Source organism: Sebastes umbrosus, chromosome 19 (assembly GCF_015220745.1).
Source record: "Sebastes umbrosus isolate fSebUmb1 chromosome 19, fSebUmb1.pri, whole genome shotgun sequence".
NCBI classification, from domain to species: Eukaryota; Metazoa; Chordata; class Actinopteri; order Perciformes; family Sebastidae; genus Sebastes; species Sebastes umbrosus.
The window spans coordinates 16,505,072-16,531,618 of record NC_051287.1 but is presented as its reverse complement, the minus strand read 5'-3'; the positions used below and the strand labels follow the sequence as shown (position 1 = coordinate 16,531,618).

The 26,547-nt window shown below is 39.8% G+C and overlaps 3 protein-coding genes across 11 annotated transcripts in view; 2 read left to right on the top strand and 1 right to left on the bottom strand.

The window, feature by feature from the left end:
- Positions 1 to 12,803, top strand: part of ank1b (ankyrin 1, erythrocytic b) — a 93,676-nt gene extending 80,873 nt beyond the window's left edge. For 2 of the 8 annotated variants that reach the window (XM_037752629.1, XM_037752631.1), the window contains 10 exons: positions 255 to 329; positions 434 to 565; positions 833 to 991; positions 2,302 to 2,373; positions 9,615 to 10,266; positions 10,363 to 10,498; positions 10,589 to 10,633; positions 10,987 to 11,058; positions 11,903 to 11,997; positions 12,211 to 12,803. In XM_037752629.1, the coding sequence (XP_037608557.1) occupies positions 255 to 329; positions 434 to 565; positions 833 to 991; positions 2,302 to 2,373; positions 9,615 to 10,266; positions 10,363 to 10,498; positions 10,589 to 10,633; positions 10,987 to 11,058; positions 11,903 to 11,971 (1,412 nt within the window). In that variant the 3' untranslated portion in view covers positions 11,972 to 11,997; positions 12,211 to 12,803. The remainder of the gene's footprint in view (positions 1 to 254; positions 330 to 433; positions 566 to 832; positions 992 to 2,301; positions 2,374 to 9,614; positions 10,267 to 10,362; positions 10,499 to 10,588; positions 10,634 to 10,986; positions 11,059 to 11,902; positions 11,998 to 12,210) is intronic. The other 6 variants (XM_037752637.1, XM_037752630.1, XM_037752635.1 and 3 more) reach the window with 6 other exon arrangements.
- Positions 12,804 to 18,876: 6,073 nt separating this feature from the next.
- On the top strand, positions 18,877 to 22,928 carry LOC119477684 (eukaryotic translation initiation factor 4E-binding protein 2-like). Its single transcript, XM_037751765.1, has 3 exons — positions 18,877 to 19,137; positions 22,293 to 22,478; positions 22,586 to 22,928. The coding sequence occupies exons 1-3, from the start codon at positions 19,002 to 19,004 to the stop codon at positions 22,609 to 22,611; spliced, it is 348 nt and encodes a 115-aa protein (XP_037607693.1). The 5' UTR covers positions 18,877 to 19,001; the 3' UTR covers positions 22,612 to 22,928.
- Positions 22,929 to 23,655: 727 nt separating this feature from the next.
- LOC119478365 (nodal homolog) lies at positions 23,656 to 26,547 on the bottom strand. Of its 2 annotated transcripts, none has more exons than XM_037753075.1 (3): positions 26,058 to 26,547; positions 24,450 to 25,192; positions 23,656 to 24,338 (listed from the first exon to the last, which is right to left on the bottom strand). In XM_037753075.1, exons 1-3 carry the CDS (start codon positions 26,335 to 26,337, stop codon positions 24,186 to 24,188), a joined length of 1,176 nt encoding a protein of 391 aa, XP_037609003.1. In that variant the 5' UTR covers positions 26,338 to 26,547; the 3' UTR covers positions 23,656 to 24,185. The 2 variants fall into 2 exon arrangements, with proteins under 2 accessions (XP_037609003.1, XP_037609002.1); XM_037753074.1 differs by lacking the exon at positions 26,058 to 26,547 and adding an exon at positions 25,296 to 25,512.

Below are 26,547 nucleotides of genomic sequence, written 5' to 3'. Positions count from 1 at the left end.
TATCTTGCAAAATAAAACCTCTTTCACAATAAAAGCCCTAGACATATAATATTCATAGGCGTGTATTTCGCATTTTCGTGTTGTTTATTCATCACGCCACCGGTGTGTAAAGGCCTTTTGACATACTCTATTTATTTACTTTAATTAGAGTCAGGGGTACAGTCTCCAAAGTTCAGTCACTTATTTGTCTTCTTGACACTGGCATAGCAGCTATAGTGTCTAATGTGGCTGTTTGTTTTCTTTTTTCATTTTAGCCACAGTGAATGCCATGGAGAGGACCGAGCTCAAGATCAACATCATATCTGAACAGCTGGGTCTGAGCTGGGCAGGTTAGTCATGTAAAAGATCAAACAAGCTTCTAATGTAGCGACTGTATGTACTGTTTTTTTTTTTTTTATACATTTCTTTATTGACTTGACTGTCCGTTTGTCAGAGTTGGCACGCGAGCTCCTGTTCGGTGTGGACGACATCAACAGGATCCGGGTGGAGAATCCCAACTCCCTGCTGGACCAAAGCTCCGCCCTGCTCAACCTGTGGGCCAGCAGAGAAGGCAAAAGGGCCAAGAGTGAGTCCGACACTACTGTTTATCTCTTCGAAATTAGCTACTAATAGCTAATGTTGTTAATGCTACTTAGAATTTATTAGTACATACAAACTGCTGTAAATTTGTACTATTTAATTGTCAGATTAACTATATTTTTTTACTCTGGCTGTCTACAAGACTAACGCTCTCTGACTTCCGACCTTTCTTGACCTTCCCTGTCCTCGTGCACATACTTCCATACTTTGTTATCTGTCTCCCACCCGCCGTCCATTGTGTTCCCCCTCTCAGTGGAGAGCCTGTACACCGCTCTGAGAAACATCGATCGTGCGGACATTGTAACATCCCTGGAGGGTCAGGCTCCACAGCCGGTGCCCGGTTCTTTGGACGAAGGCGCCTGCCGACTCGGCGACCGCGACTCCACCCTGCTGTCCCCCAGCGTCCTCAATGGTAAGACCCACAAACACATCAAACATCACCACAAGACGTGCAGTATTCAAATCAGTGTCCTTATCAATGAACAGCGAATTACCCCCACTACATTTAGACTGCAGAATGTGCTTAAACAAGTGATTTAATCTTGTATTAACACCTTGTTACCTTAAAGCTAATCTATCACCAAGGATAACTTAATTTTTTTTTCAATAGCAAGTTATGGATCCATTTGTGTTAATAATAGAAAGTATCCCTCATTCAAGATGTAAGACATTAATAATAGAGAAGAGACTGATGTTAAGCTTGTTTGATTGTGCCATGACGATCTGTAACGATCAGAAATGGAAAGTTTAAAAGAAACTTAAGCAGAATTTGGAAGGAAAGTTAATTACATCAATTGCCATGTACAGTATTTGGTGTACGTGGTAATATTTGCAGATATATATAAAGGATTAGGAATTCAATGGCTCAAAGAGAATTTCAAAACATACTGAATATAACAAGAATATTCTCTGAAAAAAAAATAACTTCACCGTGTTGATTAAAAAAATCACTGGGATTCTACCCTTATTTCACAATAATGCCTCCAGGATTTATTTACTTAAAGGTCCCATATTATAAAAAGGTGAGATTTTCATGTTTTTTTATTATAAAGCAGGCTTAAGTCCTATATAAATACTGTGAAAGTATCGAAACACTCAATCCACAGGGAAATTCACACAGCCCGTATTCAGAAACTCTGCATTTGAAACAAGCCGTTAGGATTTCTGCCCATTCATGATGTCACGAATATACAATATTTAGATCATTGACACAATTTTAAACGTAAAACATTCTAAATGTGTTCCAGTTTATTCCTGTTGCTGTGTATGTGAATGTCATCAGCTGACAGGAAGTACTCATGGACCCAAGCTGTTGACTAGCAATGTTAATGCAATTCTGTTGCACTCCGTCAAAATGCGCTAAAACGGAGCGTTTCAGACAGAGGGTAAATACAGGTATATTCAGTTCGACAGTATGAGGAAAATAAAGGGCTTTTTGAACATTAAAGCATGTAAACATGTTCTAGTAGAAACACAAAATACAAGTATGAACTTGAAAATGAGCACAATATGGGACCTTTAATAAACTATTTTTTTGTAAACAAGCGTATTGGTCGCAACAGCTGAGTATAGTCAGCAGCACTACTAAAAAATCGGAGACAAAATTCTTCAGCTCAATAAGGTGAGCTGTTGTTCTCATTTACTTTCCACCTCTGAAAATCTCCCTGCTTCCCTTGAGTCTGGGTAACAAGCCGTTTCACCTTGTTTCTGTTGCTCCACAAGAGGTCACGGAGAAAAGGCCAGCGCGCCTAGTGCACAAGCCGAGAGTTATTAGACCCCCGTTTTTCAGAAGGGGTAAGTTGAAGGGGGACTCGGGCTGCATGGTGGTTTGCTGCTCATGACATGTACATGATGATGATGATGGTGATGATGATGATTGATAATGAATCTCAGATGATGTTTTTGAGGTCTGAGGAATGGTGTCATTCTCCCACCATACACCCGGCCTTTTTTGCAGCATGCACTAACACCGCCTCATTCCTCCTCACTGGGGCACAAGTCATTTATTTTCAGTTACACTTTTTCACACCTCATACTTAAAGCCCGGAACATGACGCTTCTTATTCTTCTTATACTCAATATGAGAAACGAGGATAACTCCTTTTTTGCTATTACTGGTAGGATTTTAGAAGAGACATTTATTCAAGCCGACACTTAACACATGGGTAATTTCTGATTTTCAAGTAAGGACGTTTGAGATGTGTTTATAGAGTACATGTGTGTCTGTGTGAGTGTGTGCACACATACATGCGGAGGTGTGTGTGTGTGCATACATTTGTGTCCGGGATGGATACACTAGTTAAAAGTGGCGCTAGTACACAGATGATAGTGTGCTCTGGGCCTTCATACCTTGTTTCTATCCTTCCCTCTTTCTCTTTCTTTCCCTGAGAACAAGACAGAATTTAATGTAACTGCAATGTTCTAGCGGTCTCACAATTGTGTCTTTTGCTCAGGACAATCTCTCTCTCATCCTATACTTTCAGTCTGTCTGTGAACCTATAACATGTCATATCTGCTGCACAGCCGCCCTGCTCCTCCTCCTCCTCCTCTTCCTCCTCTCCTGCTCTTCTTCCTCACAGCTCTTCCTGTCCGACCTCTGACCTCATATGACCTCATGTTGACCTCTGGGCCTCCTCCTTCTCTTGTCATCTTATTTTCCCGCGCTCCTCCTCCCTCGTTCAGTCGAGCGGGGACCCTCTCCTCCTCCTTCTCTCAATCCAGCTCTGTGTGTGTACTACAGTTTGTGCACGTGCATGCTGCATGCATCGCTGTTACAGTATCTGTTTGTGTGTGTGTGTGTGTGTGTGTGTGTGTTTGTGTGAGTGTGTGTCAGACCTGGGCTTTGGTTAGTTTTATCTTAATTTATTAGTATTCAAAGAAAGTCAAGAAAATCACTTTTAGTTTAGTTCATCTTGCAAGGATTTTATGTGTTTGAATAGCATATATTTTTATAAATTATAAGTAAATTATATTTTTTTTATACAAGAAGTGTTTGAAATGCCTTGCAAGATAAAGTAGGCTCCATTTAATACTTCCAGATACGTAATGAATATCTTAAAATACATTTTTTACCCAGGTCTACTCCAGATGATTTTTGTCTGTGCAGTGACTGGGACTTGTGAGTGAGGAGTGTTTCCTTAACAAAATAAAAGTTTGCGGTTTGCTGTTTTTGATTCTGACTTTATGTGCATGGCATGCTTTCAATGTATGAAGTTTTGTTCACAGTGTAACATGTTTTCTCTGTTAAATGGGTGTAATGCAGTCTTGTTTTTAATGCTATATTAACAAACAAATGTTTTTTTGTTTTTTTTCTTTACCTGTCAAATAAATGGTGTGTTGTTTAACGCTACGCTGTAACACATGGTCAGCTGCGTAGTTCATAATGTTCACTGGACAATGTTGCTGTGACATGATCGTCTTTCATTCATGGGCAAAATGACTAACTGTAAATTATTCTCGGTGTTTGATAAACGGGACTTTAGCGTGGTCTAGTTTGAACACTTTTTTTCTCTTGTCTGAGGCTCTAGCGAGCTACAATATCGGCGCAGCATTTCAGAGATGGAGAGCAACATTTTCTCTCCATCTCTGAAACACTTCGCCGATATTGTAAGACTCTCTCTTTGATAAGTCCATCTTCCTGATTTGGGTTGGTGCCAATGCTGGAATAGCAACTTTTCCTGCAGGATATTCATTCCGTTGAAAGAACACGTCCTTTTTCACTGAAGGGACTTGAACACGCATCTCCATTTGTAGAACAGCCAATAGGAACGCTCTCTCTCTCTGAAATGACCTGTGATTGGCCAAAAACTCCCGTCACAAGCTAAATTTTTTAAAGCCTGAAAACAGAGCCAAGATACAGAAGTCTAGTTATCTCCCAGACTACTGGAATCGCAATATGATGAAAGTTTATTATGGAATTTTTGCCCAATTATACCAAAAATGAACTCCCTACCCTTTAAAATCAATCTACATCCAGATATTTAATTTCTCAGAAACTCTGTTTTGCCCATGTCTGATGACAGACTCACTGTTAACATTGTCTGAATGTTATCTGCCAGTTAGGATATTGCTGTGAGGTGTGTTCGTGTATTGCTTTTGGGTGTGTGTGATTATTTCCGTATACATTTGAGGCTCACCTGTGAGCCGAAAGTGTGTGTCCTCATCTCTGTGTTAATACGTGTGCAGTATCGTGTGTACGTGAGTGCGTGTACAGTGGTGAAGTAAGTAGCGTGCTATGCAGTGTGTCGTCTTTGTTTTTTGGTCTGTTTGTTTTTCTTGTGCCATGACAATCTCTGTGGAGTTTATTTGTGCTTCACTACATCCTGTGCCTTTGACACCTGTGTGTGTGTGTGTGTGTGTGTTTGTATGTTTGTGTTTAAATAGGAGTGAAGGGAAAAGGCTAACCCAGATTCATCTAACTCATTCTAACTCTCATTCTAACTCTGACTCATTCCTCCCATCTCACCTCATTCTGACGCCACATCTCATAATCCCGGCCCTGTACCATCCCAGAAACACACACACACACACACACATGCTTACTCACATTTTAGTACATCTTAGCACAAAACTCCAATTATTTACACAGTAAAGAGGTATTTCACCCGTTAATACATACTTTGATTTACTGGTCAGAGTTGTTATGGATTATGTTAGCTTTCAGCTACACAGCTCTATTTGAAACAATTTGCTGTTATATTTTAATTATGGTAGAACAGGTGCTAGTAAAATTCAACTTATCTGCAATAATTAATTTGACCTGGAAGCATTTGAAATCTGAAAATAGAAAATGCATGTATTGGCAGGTGAGGTAAGGTAGACTTTTCTATATTGTTTTACTCATTTTCTTCCCATAGTTGGACCTTAATGACTTACTGGCTATATATACCATTGATTTTTTTCTGCAAAAAACATGTCAGCTTTGCTGAAACATTTTACAAAATGCATCAAACCATTCTGAAGATCTAGTTGTTATGCACAACTATCAGGTTAATCATTGTCAGTGTCTAGGTAGCGATGCCTCTAACTTTCTGTTTCCACAGCTGTACATTACGGCAGTTTCCATACAATAAATGTACAGATAGATCGAATTTTGTTAAAGTCATTATTTCTTAGTGAGCATTCTTTGTGATTATATATAATTAGATTATAAGACAAATCATATTCCTTCACAACCATAATCAAAGTACAAAAAAGCTGTTTTTTAAAATGAATGGGATTGTGAAATATAGCTATAGTTATTGCAACTCCTCAGACACATGAGCTGTAATTAGCTGGTTCCTACAAACAAATCCCTTTTGCTTGTCTTTTCTCTGTTTCGGCCTGGTTAGCATAAGGACAAGAAATACTAGTTATGTTAGGTTTGTATTACAATAAATAATAAATTTATAAAAAAGAAAAAACTGCCTGGAAATTTAAACTGACAGGATTGTCATAACACTTTAAGGTTGAGTTATTTATACCTTGGGTTGCTCCTTGAAAGCCCCTCCTCAGACACACTAAGCCTCTACTTAGTTTTCAGATGTTTGTGGTTTTAACCTGACAGCTTGATACACAAGCTGACATCACATCACACCTTGGTGCCTCGCTGAAAATGTTGCACTCTAAAGTGGATTATGGCTCTGAAGCAGAACAGTGTGAACGCATCCTAACTTTGATTTTGGGTGAAGTACTCCTTTACTGTTCAATTTCACCTTATTTCATTCATCCGAACTCATTGATGCAACATATTATCAATTTAAGAGTAATCCGGCAATCCCCAATTCAAACCGGTCACATGTACAAAACTGTAAGAGTATTATGGTCTTCAAATATCACCAAAGAAAGCACATGAATTATAAGCTTAATTCACATAGCATTTCCAAAGTATATTGGTTTCAATATTTATTTTTAGATAGACATTTAGCCATGTCTTTTATGTTAAACTTAGATCATAGATAATGAATGAAAATATTTATTATTATTAAAAGTGAAAAAAGAAAAAAAAACACCAGCTGTGGAAAAGAAATTGCATATCATAAAAATTATTGAGATCCAAAAAAGACTGAACCTAAATGACTCAGATAACAAACCTGTTGTTATACTGTATGTACAATAAATCAAAATATAAATGATATAATATGAATCACATTATTACAATTTACTACACATTAGTTTTGCCCTGAAATTAATAGTATAAACAATAATAGAAAAATTAATATAATGTGTGTTTGTGTGTGTTCTTGTGTATTTTGATTGCGTTGTGTGCAATGAATGACGTCTTGGTAATCAAAGTAGTACAAAAATGTATTATCAAGCATCCAACAGTGTGTAATAAAAGTATTTATACAGTATATTGCTTATTATATTCTAGTGGTAGAATAATGTTTGTTAGCCAAATAATGTAATTTATTGATTTATAATCAATTAAGTCCTCCTGAATCTGAAAAAGGCTCAGCAGAATAACACAAAATAATACATGCTGATAATTCCTTTTAGAAATTACCCCGTCAGTTCATAATAAAAAGTAGACCAAGTTATAATGCTGTAAATTGCCTTCATTGACAGGCAAAACCAATTACTCAAAACTCTTTAAAAGTAACAAATTTGTTGTGTGCGTATGTATTAGTGAGTGTGTGTGCGTGTACGATGGCCTTTATTTGGATGCTTGGGATGCAGACACGTACAGTAAATGCATGGCTCTGATAATGCAAAGAGCAACAGTAACTTGCATTTTCCTCTGCAGAATCTGCAAGATGCTGCTGACTCCCAATCAGGAACGCGTGACAAGGGTTGGAACGATAATAGACGTGTTATTACGGCGTTGGTATTTGTATCCCAGCTGCTGGGATATCGTAGAAAAAGGACTTAATCAGCTGTCTAGAACATGTTGTCATTCCTGAAAAAGCACAGCCCCCAGCTTCTGCCTTGATTGGTCAACGAACAGTTAGTTGCCTAAGGAAGAACAAATTTGAAAATGCTTTTTGAAATGATCTGAACACATATCTGTGATGGCCAGATTTCAAATGTACAGTATTTACTTTAAATATTGTAATTTCATTATTGGCTATTATATAAATCCAACAGCTTTTATGGGCATTTTTGCTAATCAGCCTCTTAATGAACTCCAGACGCAATCTGGATACTAAAATCCAATTGGAACACTTTTCACAGATGTTACTAACGATAAATGTATATCGTGCCAACCCCACGATCAATATGCTCTCTAGACTTCCTTCGCTTATCGAGGAACACCGTGTATGTTCTGCAGATTCACTTTCTTACACGGCAGCAAACTCTAGAGCCCTGCACCGTTCACCTCACGGACGATGGGTGATACACCAAAACCCCTTTGACCCTCACCTCACTCTTATTGCTGTGTCCCAATGACGATAACCTAAAAGTACTTGGATCAAACCCACAAAACATCAATTAGACAAATCAACGTTGGAAAGACAAAAGAAGCTGATTTCAGAGTGAAAGACAAGTATTGTTCTTGTGCACTACCTTTCAAACTGAAAGTAGTACAAAACATTCTGGCGGGGATTTATTGGAGTCAGACTGCTGGTTCAATATAGATTTCTTTTCACATTTAAAGGTGCAGCTGGTAATTTTTGAGCAAATATGATAAAAAAATTATACATTTTTTAAAAAGCTGTCACTATATCCTGACGGTAGTGCATGAGATAGATACACTGTGGAAAAAATCATGTTCCTCTGTGTCCTGCTAATGGCATTTACAAGATTTCAACGTGCCCGAAGGAAAACAACCAATCAGAGCCGAGCAGTCTCTACAGCAGCTGTCAATCACTGCTTGCGAAACTCGTGAACTTGTGAATATAAATCAATATTCTGTTACTGTAATGCCTATTTCTCACCTCAAATGTTTTCATAAACATATTTTAGTGAACTGTTTAGCTGTAAAATGAGAAAGTTTGCTCCGGCCGGTGGGCGGTGCTTGGTTTTGGCTCGACTGTTTTCAACATGGCGGCCGGATCACAAACTTTCTCATTTTATAGCTAAACAGTACACTACAAGATGTTTCTGAAAACATTTGAGGCGAGAAATAGTCATTACAGTAACCGAATTTTGATTCATATTTGATCAGCGCTGCCTAGTTTGACCATTTGATCAGAGTTTGCGAGTTTTGCCGGGAATGATTGACAGCTGCCAAGAAACTGCTCATCTCTGATTGGTTGTTTTCCTTCGGGCACGTTGCAAAAGCTATTAGGAGCACTGGAGTATTTTTTTCACAGATTACCTGCCTCAAGTACATAGACTGTATAAAATATAGGACGTAGTCTGCGTGACGTCACCCATAGGTTTCTGAAGAGCCGTTGTGGAGCTCAAAGTGGGCGGCTTCGGCCGTCATCTTGGCAGTGACGACACCAAAAATGGGCAAAGAGGTGGATCGTCCGTGGAGCTGAGGCAGCCTGGGTGCAGCAGAGCAGACAGCTAGCAGCTAGTGACCTGGTACGGTACCCACCTGTCAATCAAAGCAGCCACGCCCTTATTATGCCTAACTTTAAGCCTTATTATAAGTGAAACGAGTGAGTACGGTTGTCATGAACGGGGATATTAGCTATAGAGACCAAAAAAACGTTTTTTGTACCAAGCTGTAAACATGTTTATTTCTGCTGTAAAGCATTTTAACATGGGAGGTCTCTGGGGATTGACAAGCTTTTGGAACCAGCCTCTAGTGGCCATTTGAAGAACTGCAATTTTTGGCACTTCATTTCTCAGCACCGGAGGTTGCCGCTTGCTCATGTCCTACTGTCAGGATATAGTGACAGTTTTATAAGAATAGCTTTTTATCGTATTTGCTCAAAGTTACCGACTGCAGCTTTAATGAAATGGATTGAAGGATATCTCAATCCTAAATTAGTGGCTTTACAAAGACGGACTCTAGTCTCTTTGTTGGTGTATTGGGACAGGGCTGAGCCCCACTGTTTCCTCATAGGTTGGAGAAACAGTCGATCCACCACCTCCCCATCCTCCCCCTGGCTATGCCCGCGTGGTGTTAGTCTTTCTCTTGTCTCGCCCCTGTCTTCCCTCAGGTTATGGGCTGGTGCAGGAGGAGCTGCTGTCCCCGGCCTCCATGCTGTACAGCTTGCCCTCCCCGCTGGGCTCAGAGCCCTACTGGCAGGAGGTGTCCAGCCTCGAGTGCGCCCCCATCGCCACCACCGAGGAAGACACGTTAATGGAGATGTCGGACGTTCAGGTGTGGCCGGCGGGGGTCAGCCCCTCGCTGGTCACGGTGGAGGACTCGTCGCTGGACGGCAGCAGTCGGGCCGACGACTCGGAGGGCGCCACGCTCTCCCTCCCCTGCAGCTTGGGTCGCCCGAGCAGCGGAGCCAGCGGGGCCAGTGGCTCCATCATGGAGCTGGAGGAGGAGGAGGAGGAGGAGGAGGAGGAAGGGGAGGTTGAGGAGGAGGAGGCGCCACAGAAGCCAGTAACTCTACTGGCAGAATGGGACAGGGTGAGGGCCAGTGGCGCCGTTCCCAAGGTCAACCTAAACGGCCAGCTGGGAGGTCAGAGGTTGGATGGGAGCAGAGGGGAGGTCCTCGCAGGAGGAGGAGGAGCAAAAGGAGGAGGTGTAGTGCTGGGTTCAGTGGAAGGGATTTCTGTTGTTGCAGGCCAGCAGGTGTATGCCCAGCGGTGTGAGGTGTCGGGACTGAGTCGGGCTTCGGAGCACAACGGAGACAACCGGTACGTTAGCTATAAATGTAGTCGAACATTACGTGTTGTTTTCCACTGTTTCAGAATGACAACTTTCTTTCTGCCTTTACTGTATTTGCTCTCCAGGGTGGTGGGAGGCGGAGCGTTTCAACCCTACCTACCAGACAAAGACTCCCTGCAGGGCTGGGTGGGCTCTGTGTCATCAGGACGCGACGGCAGCGTGCAAGGCTTGCGCGTGGCCCAGGAAGTCCTGCTGACTCCGGTGTGTGACACGGGTTACTCTCATGTGCTGCGTGGGCGCCTCCTGCAGGGCACGCAGCCCTTTGACAAGGGGCTGGGCTTCTCTCACCAGGAGGCGGGCCAGCGTTCTTGGGAACAGGAGCAGAGGCGGGGCCAGGTCAGGTCGCCGACCACCCGCCGCTTCCTGCGCCCGGAGGGGGAACACCTTTGTCCATCCTTTGTATCTTTTTAGAATAATCAGACGGGAGGACAAAGTCATTCAATTTGATTTCTTTGCTCACGACAATCAACAAATTTAGTCTCACAGGTCAACAATCATCAAAATGTATTATTTTGATGAAGGAACCTGACCAGAATTATGTGTTGTGTGGTGTAACACATGGGGAATATTCACCATGTCCAGCACTTTTTGGTTTTGTTTGACATTTCTGATTGCAAACAATTTATTGTTGTTAAAATATGAGTAATGTGAATTGCTGTTTATATGTAAATTGTGTTTTTTTTGTACAGAGAGAGGAGAAAGAGGACTATACTGCTGGGGCGCAGTTTGTTGATGAACACGGACGCACGCTTGCCAGAAAGGTGAGTCATTCGTGTTTGTCATGTGAGTCATATTCACACATAAACACTGTCAACCCAAGCAGATTACTGTGAATCAGTCACATAGTCTGGCACAAAAGAGTGGGAAATTAACAGCAGCCACCAGACATTCAACATCATTGGCGAAATGCTTGCACATTTGTTTGTATTTTGGGACTGCAGCGAGCCGCATTGGCTGGCCAGCGGACAGACAAGTTATGCCCTGGCCACACTGGATGCAATAGTAGCGCGTGGTGGTGATCTCTTGAACTGCTGCGTCTCTCACTCGTGTGGTGTCCACACAGACAGCCAGAACTTTCTTTTTCTACATAGATTTTTCGTTTCATAATGGCCATTTCATTTCATTATAAATGTGATTTATATTTATTTTAGACAGAAAAAGGTAAAGAAGCGTGTGCTCATTTGTAAATAATAATCCACATTTAAAAGCCAGTACTCTATTCATTTATGGAGCTGTACAAGTCACTGCATTTTCTACAACACTCTCCTGCACAAATTTCAGAATAAAAGCCTTGTTTTAACAAATGAAGGAATTCTGTCTACAGAAAAAATGCTATAAGGGTTTTTATTTTGAAACGGAAACAGGAAGTGTTAAGTTATTATATCATATCCTACAGATATGGACCTTGAAACTGTAATAATGTTGCTGGTATGATGTCAATATACTGTCAAAAGATCATTTTCACTTTTGCTATGATCCGCACATCACGCACATCACTGTGTGGCCCGAGCGTTAGTTTTCTGCTCTGGTTACATGTAGAGGCTTCAGCAGTTAACTGGTCCGAGTGTTGTTTCCTTCCCTCCTCCCTCCCTCCTTGCTCTCCAGGTGGGGGTGGATGTGAGAAAGGGCGCTCAGTCAGCGCAGCGCACCAGTCTGCGGAGAGTTAAACACTGAAATACACATACTACCCGGTCCTCCAGGTACGGGACACACGACAAGCACTTGTGCATCCCAGTGCTTGGATAGAATGGACTCTATTAGAGCTCAATAGTCTCTCACATGCTGTTCTTTTCATTTCTTTTCAAAATTAGAAACCCTAGATTTGGCATTCAGTACCCTTTTTTTTTTTTAGGAGGCCAAATGAATTCTACCTGTGTTGTATGCGTAAATGCCGTCTGTTTCTGTCTTTCTAGGACCGGAAAGCCACTGCCAAATCATCCTACACAAAAACACAACCGGACAGAAGAGGAAAATGATGCAAGGGAGGAGAGGAAGAGTAAGACAAAAGACTAATAACAAGCGCAAACTACAAAATGACAAACACAGAATCATCCTCAACGTGTGACCGCGGGGCACCTCAAAAGAAAAGGAAAAAAAAAACAAAAGAGGAGTTCAACTTGTAGTTTTATAACATTTGTAAAGAAAAATATCAACTAGACTTAAGGCATGACTTTTTTTTTTTTTTTTTTATACAAAAAAACATAAATGTCAGTAAAACAACCAAGAAAAAAAAAAAAGCAACAAAAAGTGCTTCCTGTGAACTGTAATCGCATGATGACTGCTGGTGCATGCCCTTTGACCTTTTGAACTGTCATTATCTACAAACTGAAGGGGTACAAGGTACGGGGCTGGCCCACGCTTGGGCCTGAGGCCATTTCAAGGACCTACCCCCCCCCCAACTGGAGTGGTTTGTGTCAGCAAGTCGAGTCCAATAACACTACAGCCAAAAAAAAAAAAAAAAAGTCCCTCAATGGATGGTTCTGTATACAGCTAAGCTTCTGCTGAGCCTACCGATGCTTCTTTCACTGGACCCTTTCCCCTATTATTCTCAATGTGATATATGCACTCTATGCTACGTGGACATGTGTCAGTGTGTGTATGTGTGCGTATGTGTGCGTATGTGTGCGCGTATTCTTCTTCTACCGCATGTGTTTCTTGCCCTCTGGCTTGGCGCTGAGCCCTGCCTCATGATTGTCTCTTTTTGGCCCCTGTGATGTCATGGCACGCTCAGTGCTGGAATGAGAAAGCCGCTGTGCTCCCCTGCTTCGTGAGTGTTCCCGTCTGCGTGCGCTGACGTCTTTTTTTTTTTTACCTTTTGTGGATGAAGCTCGTTTCGTGTTTTTTCGTTTTTTCTGTCCACAATATTGTCTATCCATGACAGGGAAAGTGAATCTCGTTCACCTCCCTCGTGTTTTCTTTGGAAAAAAAAGGTTGGTTGCTTGATTGTATTGTGCAGCAGCTCTACTAACACAACGTTTCCCCTCCCCCCCCCTCCACCTTCGTGACCTTTTCTACCTTCTTCCCGTCATTTCTCCCCAGTAGCGCGTCATCTTGATTCACAATCTTTTATCAGTAGCCTCAGTCAATATGCAGTAAAGTCACCGGCCTCTTCATCAGCATTTACAGCTCCTCCATCTAATGCTAAAAAAAAAAACGTTGTGTGTGTGTGGCTCCCTTCTTTATCTGTTCGCAACGGCTGTAGCGCCTCACTGTCGAATTTAGGTCATTTGAAAACAAAGAGAACGAAGCGAAAACAACACGGAGGATCGGATTCATGTGAGTGATTTGGTAGCAAGTGTAAAGTAGCACGACGCAACTGCAGTGCAACATGTGATTGCGATAGGAGGACAGACAGGTAGCACTGTGATCGTCTTATTAACACTGACCCCAGACTCGTGAACTGTGAAGACATACAAACAAAAGCACACACACACACGCACGCATATGCACACACATAATCAGAAACACATTACATAATGATTAAATAGTTATTGCCTGAGTCTGAGTGTTAGACTTTGGAGGTTTGCCACAGCAATAATACCTAACATGAACACAGAAGATGGAAGTTCTGGATATCGACATGAAGGATTTGGAACTGAAAGCTCCTCAGTGAAGACAGAAACTCCGTTATGGACGAACAGCATTCGAGTTTGGGCAGCTTGTATCTGACCGGTTCCATCGACCTTGATGCACTGATGCGAGATCAGATGATTCGGCTGTAGCAGTGCGGGACTGTGGAGGCCTGAGAGTTTTTTTTCAGCACCTAACGTAGCAAAATATAAACCAGGACATGTTAACTTAATACCTATCAGAGGAGTCTGCTGCTGCCGTGAGGTGGAAACCACCAAGCTCCATTTTAAGTTGTTTGTGTTTCACTGTTTTCATACACCCATCGTCCTCTTCATCTCCGAAGCACTTCCTTTATGCAGAAACCTGACGGCGGTACTACGAAGGGGTCATGTCATAGTAGCACACATTTCCTGGAAATCAAAAAACACAATATTCAAGTACTGTAAATGTTACTGTAGCCTGAATGAGTGAGACACCGAGCGAATGAATCCATTAGTTACGCATCACACAAATGCACATATTTTCCATGCCCAGTCCGTGCACACGAGAGCCTCATCCGATATATAGCACATGTTTTATTGACATATCACACGTTTTCCACTGTTACTCCACTCAGGTTTTCAGTTCTGCTGCGTCAGAATCAAAATGTTTTCCTTTTTAAGTTCCAAGTCCTCCTCTCAGAGACGAGTGTTGGGACGCAAAAGCGAGTGTTTCTGAATATGACTTTGGTGTTGGGGGCCATTTAAGGCGGGATGGGGATGCACGGGGATTAGGGGGGGGGAGAAGCAGGATGGTTTGTGTGTAAGTGAGTGTGTGTGTGTGTGTGTGGTGGGGAGCTCTTTGATTCAAATAAGACCAAAGAGGAGACAAAGTATTGAGCATGTGGTCAGCTCTTTACCCTGTACATGCAAATTTGCAGGGCAAAGTGACAATGAACAAAAATTCACCAAAAAAGTCAAAGAAGTACACCAAGTTAAACAAGACAGTTTCATTTAATTCATTCGTTTTATTTGAGTTAATCTTTTTTTTTTTTTTACCCCTTATGTAATCTTATTGAATCAGCTGCTCACATGAAGTAAAGTTTATAATTCTGAGCCTTGAATCCACCCACCAGAGGACAAACAAGACACCCTCTCTTTATATTAACAATGTCTAAACTCTTAACTAGCAGGATTGATGCAGTTTACATCTTTAGGATGATGTAATATGACTAATATGACATCTTGTAGTGTATCAGTGCAAGAAAGAGGTTGGATTTGGGCATTTTAAAGAAAATAAAGCCCTAATCCTTAAGATTTTAAGATTTCAAACCTAATATTTAAACTCTTTGCGGCATTTTTTAGCAATAGCCATTCAATGTATTTGCATGGAGGATTACCTCCACAGTATATACTGTAGTAGTTGTCATTGTTAGTGGCGGAGTCGGCCTTTCCTTCATGGGATTTAAATTGCATACACACAAGAAGGATTCACTGGAGATGATGCATTGTGCTGAACGTGATGCAGAAGACGAAAAAAATGGTGCATTTACGTCTCAAGTAATGTGCAAGATAGCATTCGATCAGAATTAGCAGCACCTCTTTTCACCCTCTGTCTGAAATGCACCCCCCCCCTCCCCTCCTCTAAAAAAGCCCAGTCTGCTCTGATTGGTCAGCTGATCCATGGTTGTGATTGGTCAACCGAACCAAACTCCGCTCCAGCTCTGCTCTAACTAGCTTTGTTTTCAGGGTGTGCTAAACTAGCCGCTAGACAGGTATTATGCAAATGTGTTACTTGGTGACATCACCACGTTACGGAAGAAAAGGCAGGACTTGAAGCAAGGTGTTTCAGAAAGTTCAGGAGCTTTGGGCTTTATAACTTTGCAGACCTTTTAAGACCTTTCAAAAACGATATAACACACTAAAGGCACTTTCACAAGCCAACATTTAGTCCGTTTTAATCAAACTCTGGTGCGGGTCGTTTGGGCAGTTGTGAACGCAGTAATCGTAATCTAGTGAGGACCAAAACAACCATTCCGAGACCGCTTGCGAGAGGTGGTTTTACGAACCAAAAAGCAGGCTGCCTGCACAGGCATTTGTCGAGATGGACGCAGTTAAACGACAGGTTAACATGAGCGGGAGAGGACGGACCTGGAGTTCTGCAGAAGTCTGATGTTTGCTTGACATCTGGGCTGAAGAGAACACACAGAATATGCAAAATAAAGTCCACAGAAATAGTGATGTTTGTAAAGTCATTCGAGATAATCTGGAGAAGGGATTCGTACGCACAGTAGATCAGTGCAGAGTCAACGTGAAAACACAGCAATATATAAAAGTCTGCGATAGAAGTGGCAGCCCTCGAGACAAAAAAGATAAATTCGCTCTTTCGTAAACGCCCCTCAGCAAATTATTTTTTTATTCGATCATTTATTTTGTCAATTTGAGTGATGTGAAACTGAACCAGACTAGATAGAAAACTAATCAAAAGTATAAATTTCTCGGTGATGCGGATTAACCAAACAGACTATGGCTGGTGAAAGAAAGGAAAGGGAAAAAGCACAAAAGCATAATAGGTCCTCTTTAAAACACACGTGTTACCTCCAGTAACCACTGGTGGCGCCAGATCAACCAAGACTAAAATCTTAAGGATTATAACTTTAACTCTGAACCATTATCCTCTTGTATAACTTACAGTTAAAAGATATTGATCAATTTTAGATCCAGAGGAAATTTACACTTAGCCACCGAGTGAAATGATGTATGAAGTGTATTTTAATGGAAATCTCTGAGGTGGATAATAAGAGTAATAATAATAATTTGGAATTTCTGAATTAGTGAGCCCGTGCACTAGGATGAATTTAACTCCACCATGTTTGTGTTGTATGTGTGTGTGAGTGTGTGTGGTTCCAAACCTTGTTGGATCAGGGGGAAGAAGAGAGAAAGTTTTTACCAAACTTGTGACTCGAGAGGACGTGTAACCTTCGACGGTGTACTTTAAAAAAAAAAAAGTGTTGTAAAAAATTAAAACTGTCGCGAAAGAATAGAGATCACCTATACTCCTTTAGAATGGATACATGACAATGTAAACGCAATATCATATTACTCTATCCTAAGGAATGCAACTGCGCACATGCACAAAAAAAAGATGTTTTTATGAAAATATATGTATAAATATATGACAAAATCTATTTAATTAGAATGCTATGCACCCTCATAGAGTTGTTATGGATGTTCTTTAAGCATTATCTAGAGTAGGCCAACGCCCACATCATGGGGAATGTAGAGGCTTCGTAGCTATGACCACTTGTTTTCTTTTCTTTTGTATTGTCCTGGAGAGAGGAGAAACAAACGTGAATATGTATACAAGCCTTTCAATCATGAAGATATGTATAGATCATCTTACCCTGTACACCAGCTCAAACCATTTACAAGAATTAATAAACAAAGATGTGACATAAACAATGTGTCCTGTTTTTGTAAAAAGTGATATTAGTGCAGCCTTTTGTATATTTTTTTCTGTAATATTCCTATATGGACTATTGTGTATTCAATGTACGTTTAACTGATGCTGTATATGTATCTCATATATCTAATGCTTTATTTTATGGGTCCAAAATATCCTAATATCTTCTTAAGATGTGTTCTGAAAAGGAACTTTAAGTTTATTAGCAGTTGTTGATTTACAGAGGAATTTCTTTGAAAGAACTGCTCCATTGAAACCCAAGTAGGTATCAATTAATTATTATTTATTTTCCATATATGTTGACACTTAACCATGTCAATTTTACCTTTTTGCATGAGACAAATCTCAGATTTTGCATGAGCTGCTCTGTACTGACTGAAATAATTAGGAAGTGTACCACCTGAACACTGCGTTTTCCTTGAAATTAGTATATTATAGTCTTTTCCAGGGAACTTCATATGAATTTCCATTTACATAAGTCATATGAGGCCATCCTCATAATTATTTGGTGCCCTCTGATTTTGCTGATTTGTTTTCAATTATACATACAGTATTAGGGCTGTTAACGCAAGTTTGTTTTGACGCCACTAATTTCTTTAACGCATTAATGCAACTTGTGCTTTTTAGGTTGTAGCGGGCTCAGTTACAGTGAAGATACTGGTATCATATGACACTAGAAAACGTAAGGAATCCATTGGTACCAACCATGTCATCATGTTCCTCCAAACTTACACAAAATTTTGGCGAGGAAAAACTGCCATGGACATTTTCAAATGGGTCCCTTGACCTCTGACCTCAAGATTTGTGAATGAAAATGGGTTCTCTGGGTACCCACGAATCTCCCCTTTACAGACATGCCCACTTTATGATAATCACATGCAGTTTGGGCCAAGTCATAGTCAAGTCAGCACACTGACACACTGACAGCTGTTGTTGCCTGTTGGGCTTGAGTTTGCCATGTTATGATTTGAGCATATTTTGTATGCTTAATGCAGTACCTGTGAGGGTTTCAGGACAATATTTGTCATGGTTTTGTGTTGTTAATTGATTTCCAATAATAAATATACACGTACATTTGCAAAAAAGCAAGCAAATTTGCCCACTCTCGTTGATAAGCGTATTAAATACTTGACAAATCTCCCTTTAAGGTACATTTTGAACAGATAATGACAGAAAATATGTTTAAACATCATTAAATTATATATTTAAATATTTTTAAAATATAATAATTAAATATTTTTAATTGACTGACATACATACACATTTATTTATTTATTTATTTATTTATCCATTAATTTATTTATTTATTCTTACTGCATATGTGCGAAATTTTATTGGGTTATTATATACTATGTTTACTATGACTACACATATTTTTTTGATTACATAAAAAATATATATTCTTGTTCTTATTATGACTCTGTTCTTGTTTCAGACTGAATAATAGATTGAATATAGATCATCTGTGATCGATAGAGCAGCCTGCATCAGGAAACAACTACTTCCTCCACGTGGTTGTGACGCCCCCTGTTTTGAGCCAATCACAGCTCTCCGCTCCACGTGTTGTTTTGAAGGAGTTGTTTTGGATGTGTGCGCACCACGTGGAGGCACCACAAGGTAGCTTAGCTGCTGTCCTGACTGTAGCTTCATAACGTCCTTCACACTTGAACTATCCGACCCAGTGTTGTGAGCCATGTCAGCGGGAGGAAAGACCACCAGTAGCCGGGCTATCCCGGCCGTCAGACGGGTCACCATCCACGATGCTGCCCACATGCCCCAGGACTACTCCACCACTCCTGGAGGGACTCTGTTCAGCACTACTCCTGGAGGTAACTGGGATCTATTCAACACACTTTTTCAACACATCTTATCAGGAATTATAAAAACAAAGGGTTAACAAAAAAGGTGCAGTAATAACAGAGGAGACTGATGTTAAAGGGACACATAAAATGACAAGACACAAGGACAAGAAAATGGGTCTGTTAAATGAGAGTAAACATGGAAATTAGAAGATCTGGCAAAGGGTAAGTTGACAGTGGAGGCAGTGGGGTGGAGATATGAGTTATGACCCAGAAAGTTGCCTCATATTTTTACTCTGATACTCCACACAAACATCACACAGTAGTAGGCTATGTTTGTTAGCTGTGATATCTAGGCAAACATTGAAGTGGATGGGTTGTACCTCTTGGTGTTTGATTTTGTTACACTATAGAGATAAAAGTGAAAAGTTACGATCAGTTAAGAATTATTATTATTATTTTATTATTATTATTATTATTATTATTTATTGATATCATTAATAATAATAATGTTATTAATATTATGTATTTGTTTTTATTTTATTTTGTACTTTTATTGCAAATTACTCATGATTATTTGATTAGTATTATTATTATTTATTGATAACATTATTAATAATAATAATAACAATAATAATGTTATTAATATTATGTATTTGTTGTTTTTGTTTTTTTTACTTTTATTGCAAATTACTCATGATTATTTGATTAGTATTATTAGTATTTATTGATAACATTATTAATAATAATAATAATAATAATAATAGTGTTATTAATATTATGTATTTGTTGTTTTTGTTTTTTTTACTTTTATTGCAAATTACTCATGATTATTTGATTAGTATTATTAGTAATATTAGTATTATTATTATTTATTGATAACATTATTAATAATAATAATAATACTATATATTATTTATTTATTTTTATTTTATTTTTTCACTTTTATTGTAAATTACTCATGAATTAAACATCCACAATATATGCAGTATTTGCAATAGTATATTTGCAAAAAAATAAAAAAGTATACACCCAGTGATACATAGAGAACAGAAGAGTAAGATAGAACAAAGAGTAAATGGATAACTGAGGAGAAAATAAATAGTATTCCTTTATTGTGGCATAAAAAACAGTTCATTGTAAAGGAAACCCTTTTGAGAGCCAGGCTATAGTTGTGTGGTCTGTCGTCCTGTTAATGTTTGACAATGTTGGTGCTTCCTGAAGGCTAAAGACCACCAGTTATAACCGAGTTAAAGGAAACTTATTAGAGCCGTCCTCGCCTCCCAAATCATGCAGTCTGCAAACTGCACAGTCCTTTCACTACAGACATGCTTGTTTTCCTACATTCCACTGTAGGTTTCTATAGAAAGTGACTGTTTTGAACTGCTTTCATTGTCTGTATACTGACAGACAACATGACGTTTGCCAGACCCTATCTCTGAAATAACACACCAGTGGAATTAGTAATACAATCAATATTTCATACATTAATTTCATCTTCTCCGTGGCTTTTTGCAGATGTATTTCTTCATTTATTCTAACGGGGAAGTAGGTGTACAAACTTAATTAACATTTTCCATTTCAATAGAAATTGAATGTATGTCTTCTTCCATGATCTGTTGAGCATTGTTTTGTTATGTGGATAAACATTCATCGGTCAGTTATGAATGGCAGACTTCTGAATTCAGTGTGTAGCTGTAGAATACTTACACAATCAACGACTGTATGGTCAAATATAGGCGCGTACTGCGTCGTATCCTATTAATAGTTTTGTTAGTACAGCTGGCTGTTGTTGAGCTGCAGCAACATGTTTACTAGGTGTTGCCTCCACTAGGACACTCTGGTTACTGTATGTTAAAGAGGAAGAAAATGAGCTTATAATCACTTTACGTGTTGTGAATGCAACATATTTTTCCGTGGACACATGGAATCTGATAAAAATGAGAACATTTCAACCACTAACCACGATTATAGCTTTCTACAAAAAACAAAATTAAATATATAGAGATATAAATGTATATAATTTTTGGCTCAGCACGCAGAACAACCGACTATACGACTAAAGGACAGTCTCACTCTCACCAGTTGTTTGACCCGTTTATTCAGTATTTTACTATTTAAACACCTTGGGAAGTAAAACAGAATATTTTTTTTTCCTCCGTGGTTGTGAGAAAGTTGACGCAGCGTGCACATGTCCAGTCTCACTGATACTGTGTCCTGCAGCATATGGGGACAGATTTACTCTGATAAAACTGGATGAGGTCAGTGAAGGTGTCTCGACGTCACTGATATGGATGAAAAAAAAACTAGGTCATTGGTCATGGGCATGTATGGACGTGTGTGTGTATACAGTAAAGACAAAGTAGTCCTTTGACAGAGAAAAAGTAGGTCTCCACAATACTGTGGAGGTGGTTCATACAATATGTTTTTATTTTTTTTACTTTATTTTGTTTTATTCTTTTCAACTAATTACAGGTCTTTTATGTTGAGGTTAGCTATTGGATTTATTTTTACTTTAATTTGAATTTTATTATATTAGATAGAATTAAATTAAATTTTTATTTTATTTTGTACCTGTTGAAATGAGTTACAAGCAAGTGAAAATGTCAATATTAACTGCTGAATTTAATTTAATTAATTCAATCATTTTCCCACTAGTTACAAGAGTTTAATGTTGAGATTAGCAGCTGAATTGTATTTTATTTTATTTTACTTTACTTCATTTCTTATCCTTTTAACTAGTTACAATTATTTAATGTCAAAATTAGCCGCCGAATTTTATTGAATTAGAATTTTATTATATTAGATAGAATTTGAATTTTATTTTGTACCTAAATAAATTAATTTGAGTTACAAGTGAGTGGCAAAGTCAATTTTAGCTTCTGAATTATTTTTTTATTTGATCAAATTAGTTGCTGCATTTTATTTTATTTCCACCATTAAACCACTTAAAAATGTAAAATGTGAAAGTTAGCAGATGCATTTTATTTTAACTTATTTTATGTTATTTTATTTTTAAGTCAAATTGACCCAAGCGTATAGCCAAAATAAAAAGGTCAGTATTAGTGGAAACATTTCCATGAAACTAAATGTACAATATGAACACAGCTGCTGCAAATATTGATCACTTGAAATTTTACTTGCAATAAGTAACTTTAGTTTTTTTTTGCTGTTGCTGCCTGCAGGTACCAGGATCATCTACGACAGAAAGTTCCTCCTGCAGTGTCGGACGTCTCCTCTGGCTCGTACGCCTCCCAATCTGCCTGATATCCCAGGAGTCACCACGCCGCTCAAAACCAACGACGCAAAACAGCCCGAACAGACACTCAGCAATAGCACCAACCACAGCCTGCACAGAGCGGATAGCGCAGGTAAACGTATATCTGCATATATAAAATGATGAGCTGCAGTCTTTCATGTGTTTCTCTAATTGTCTACTTCCCTCTACTCAACTACAATGTCTTTCCTTTTCTTGTAGATGACCAGTTTGAAATGGACATCTGAAGAGATTCGGCTGCAAGAATAAACGTGATTCCCAACATTTTTATGGCTCTTTTGTTTACGGAGATGAAGGTAAAAAATGAGAAGCCTACGTAGTCTTACTGAGCTCAGTGTAATCCACTTTCAGACTCGTTCTGAAAACAATGTGGCATTTTTTTTGTAATACTTAATATGTGTTCAAATGTTGTTCTGTTATCAAACAACACTAACTGATGCATAAATTTGTTTCTTTTACTTTGAATACACTTGACTTTGTATGACCTGTGAAATATTTGACAAGTAAGTCAAAGTCTTGTTGAAATTAAACCTTTAATATTTTATGTGATTTGATTCATTTAATTACTTTAAACGTGTCTTTAAAATATTAAATGTTATACAAATAAATTACTGAAATTATTATTTAGCCATATTGTGTAGGTAACAGTCGTAGAACTGAAATAAAATATATAAAATAACTAAAAATATATTACATTTTCAATTCAATTTTATTTATATAGCGCCAAATCATAACAGAAGTTATCTCACTGGTCACATAGGAGGTCTCAGCGGGTGTGCTTCTGAACTTCTGGACTTCACTGTCGGTCCTTTTGTCCGCGTTTTCTTCCATTCTTTTTCATTACGAGTTGTTGTTTGTGTTTTGTGTTGTCTGTTGTTGACACGGCTAACGGGTTTGTAAAAATGGCGGTTGCCAATGCTGCATTGGCTTATATGTTTGACCAATCACCGTAGGTACACAAAAGTGCCTACTCTGAAATAGGAGCTTAAAAAGTCCCTCAAAACGGCGTTCTAAGAACTACGATCATACCTAGTTCTTGTAGTGCGGACACAATAAAAAGGGGGGGTTCTTAGAAATATTTTCTTAGAACTATGAAAAGGTTCCTCCAAAAACGTCTATTATTATTTTCCCAATGAGCAGCTTAAAACACAGTAATAAAAACCCTCAAACACCTTGTTCAAGATAAGAAATAATTTATTGTATTATTGTACATAGAAAACATACATATGGGTCAATGTGACCCAAACATTTCAATAAGTTAAAAAAAAGTTAAAAGCGCTTATACACCATGACATTTGCATTTATCTTTTCAATGGCATTAAAAAAGTCAGTCTTCAATCATAAAAAGAACAGTTCGTATGACTGTTTTTGTGAATCTTCTATAGTGCTTTAATCAGTGACCATATTGTGCTTTTGTCTTGTTCTCCTTCATCTTGACTGGATTAATCTATCACCATAATCAGTCCTTATAAACCTGAATTGTAGCTCATCCACTTGCAATCCAAAAGCACAATTTAGATCACCTAATCTTCTACAAAAAGTACCAACAATTTGGAACTCTTGATTTTTAAAATCCATAATCTAGAAAGCTGTGTCCAGCATAGTTCACTTCTTTCATGCCTTGCATCGTAGCAGCAGCCTCTGTCCCAGCGTCAAACTGGACGTCTCTGTAAAGTGCCAGTGGACATGCGTCCACTTTGTGCCTCTGAGCAGCTCAGTCCTGTGGCTGAAGACACTTCTGGGCCTCAGTGGCTCCAGTCTATCTGAAACTTTAACCAAAAGGTTTTCGGTGTCTTTTTGCTCAGTGGCAGCCGCACTCCTCCACCACCATGTTCTCGTGATGTCTCATGACCATCCTCCCGTTCTCAAAGTACAACATGGAAAGTGGTGCGAGGCGTGTTGGCACACAGGACACACATGGCACCTTGTCTGGGTGGCGAAGTCTCAGAAGGCTCTGGAGAAAGAAAGAGAAGAAAATCATTGATTAGAACACATGTAGGGTATTGATGTATCATGTCCCGTTGCAGCAAATACTGTACAATACAATTCTTGAATTCAGTCTTACCTGCATGTATGCATGGTTGGTTGGGGTGAAGGTCTCATCTACTGGTGTAGGACAGCTCCCTTCACAGCGATAGGCGTTGTACTGTTTGGGATAGACGATCCACTCGCTCCAGCCAAGCTTCAAAAAGTCCACCATCATGTCCACCTTCCTGCAGACAGGACCCTTCTTCTCCTCCTCCGCCGTGGGCTTGCTGGCAGGAGCAGCTCCAGCCACTCTCTGCTGCCAGGTGTGTTGATGCCTCTTGGACCTGCGGCTCCTCGGCCTGGAACCAGAGTCCACCGCCACGTACTTGGAGTGCTTTGCCGTGCGAATGAGCGTTGGCATCCGTCGGCTGTTTGAGTTCTGCCCCGAGAAGACCACCATCATGACCCGGTCTGCTGTAGGGTGTTGGACCCCCTCCTGCTCCTTCGCCTCAGCCTCAGCCTCCTCCATCCTCTGTGTCGAGTGCTCCCCCAGCAGCCAGCGACTGAGCATCTCCGTCATGTTGAACACCTTCCAGGAGGACGGGGAGACCATCGAACTGGGACGAGCGCTCAGGCGGCCCAAGAACTGCCTGTTCTCTGGGCAGTGCATGCCGGAGCACCCGTCCCCGTTGGAGTGGTGGTAGATGTCCACTGAGGCTCGGGAAGACTCTGCGAAGACAGGCAGGCGGACGCGGAGTTCAGCCAGTTGGACGTTGTCGCTTGCAGACATGGAGGACATGTCGAAGGTGACCGACCACCTTTTGCCAACGTGCTGGCAGCCTGAAAGAAATACGAGTAGAGAAAATTGGTTAACAACATTATTCGTGACTTGTCATTTGACTTTGGGCTTGCAAAATATTTGCCAGCAAGACCAATTCCTCACCTGTAAACATGTGATTACTTCACAGCTTTTATTCCCAATAGGGACTTGCACAAGTGGTAAAAATGCATTCATCAAGTTTGATTAGACAACTGATTAAATTAAGGAGTGCGCCTTATGTTTTAAAGGTCCCATATTGTAAAAAGTGACATTTTCATGTCTTTTATATTATAAAGAAGGTTTAAGTGATATATAAATACTGGGAAAGTATCAAAACGCTTAATCCACAGAGAAATACACACAGCCCGTATTCGGAAACTGTGCGTTTGAAACAAGCCGTTAGGATTTCTGTCCATTTGTGATGTCACAAATCTACAATATTTAGACCATTTCAAAGTTTTTTAAGCGTAAACATTCTAAATAGGTCCCAGTTTATTTCCTGTTTCAGTGTACGTGAGTGAAATCAGCTAACAGGAATAAACATGGACCCAAGCTGTTGCCTAGCAACGCAGTTCCGTTGCAATTCCATTGAAATGTACTAAAACGGAGCATTTCAGACAGAGGGTGAATACAGGTATATTCAAGCAGACAGCATGAGGAAAATAAAGTTTTTTTATAACATTACAGCATGTAAACATGTTCTAGTAGAAACCAAAAATACAAATATGAACCTGAAAATGAGCATGATATGTCCCCTTTAATTAGAATAACATATAGCCCATGTGCACTGTATATATTTATTATAGGGGGAAAAAAACTTCACAGCCACACCAAACTCCATTCAAAAAAATGACTTTTTAAAAAAAAAAAAAAACTTGTACTCACTCTTAGCAACAAGGCTGATCACAGAGTCCAAGGCATGCAGACTTGGGTTGTCCTCCGTCCTGGTGTGTCTCACGCTGGCAGCCGGAGTCCTAGCCCGGTCCACGGTCAGCATGGTCCGGTAGAGCTGCATCATGTAAAGGGGCAGCCTGCTGGCCTGCTGCCTCTGCACGACTCTCATCCCGCGGAGCAGCGCGTCAGGTGGTGGCTGTGCGTCGAAGCGCACAACCAAACCCAACAGAACAAGAAGCGCAAAAGAGAAATCCACAGCTAGTCCCTTCATAATTCCAAAAGATGCGATGTTGTTTCTTCCACAGGTAGAATCCAAATGCTCCAGGTCAGATGCTGAGACTGGGATTTTATAATCACACACCCCTTCTTCTCCTGACGTCTTCTGAAGAGATCTGTCACTCTGCAGATGGTTGCAGAGGGTGTGTGTGTGATCCAAGACCTAAATGTAACATGGTCGTTGTGTATCGAAACCAAATGGTCA

What these genes read in the sequence shown, in the direction of transcription:
- LOC119477684 (XM_037751765.1), top strand. Translation starts at nt 19,002, where the DNA reads ATGTCAGCGGGAGGAAAGACCACCAGTAGCCGGGCTATCCCGGCCGTC. An exon ending in GTTCAGCACTACTCCTGGAG is followed by an intron (nt 19,138 to 22,292) that starts GTAACTGGGATC and finishes TGCTGCCTGCAG; the next exon opens with GTACCAGGATCATCTACGAC. An exon ending in GCACAGAGCGGATAGCGCAG is followed by an intron (nt 22,479 to 22,585) that starts GTAAACGTATAT and finishes CTTTTCTTGTAG; the next exon opens with ATGACCAGTTTGAAATGGAC.
- LOC119478365 (XM_037753075.1), bottom strand. Translation starts at nt 26,337, where the DNA reads ATGAAGGGACTAGCTGTGGATTTCTCTTTTGCGCTTCTTGTTCTGTTG. An exon ending in GATCAGCCTTGTTGCTAAGA is followed by an intron (nt 25,193 to 26,057) that starts GTGAGTACAAGT and finishes TATTTCTTTCAG; the next exon opens with GCTGCCAGCACGTTGGCAAA. An exon ending in CCAACCATGCATACATGCAG is followed by an intron (nt 24,339 to 24,449) that starts GTAAGACTGAAT and finishes TTCTTTCTCCAG; the next exon opens with AGCCTTCTGAGACTTCGCCA.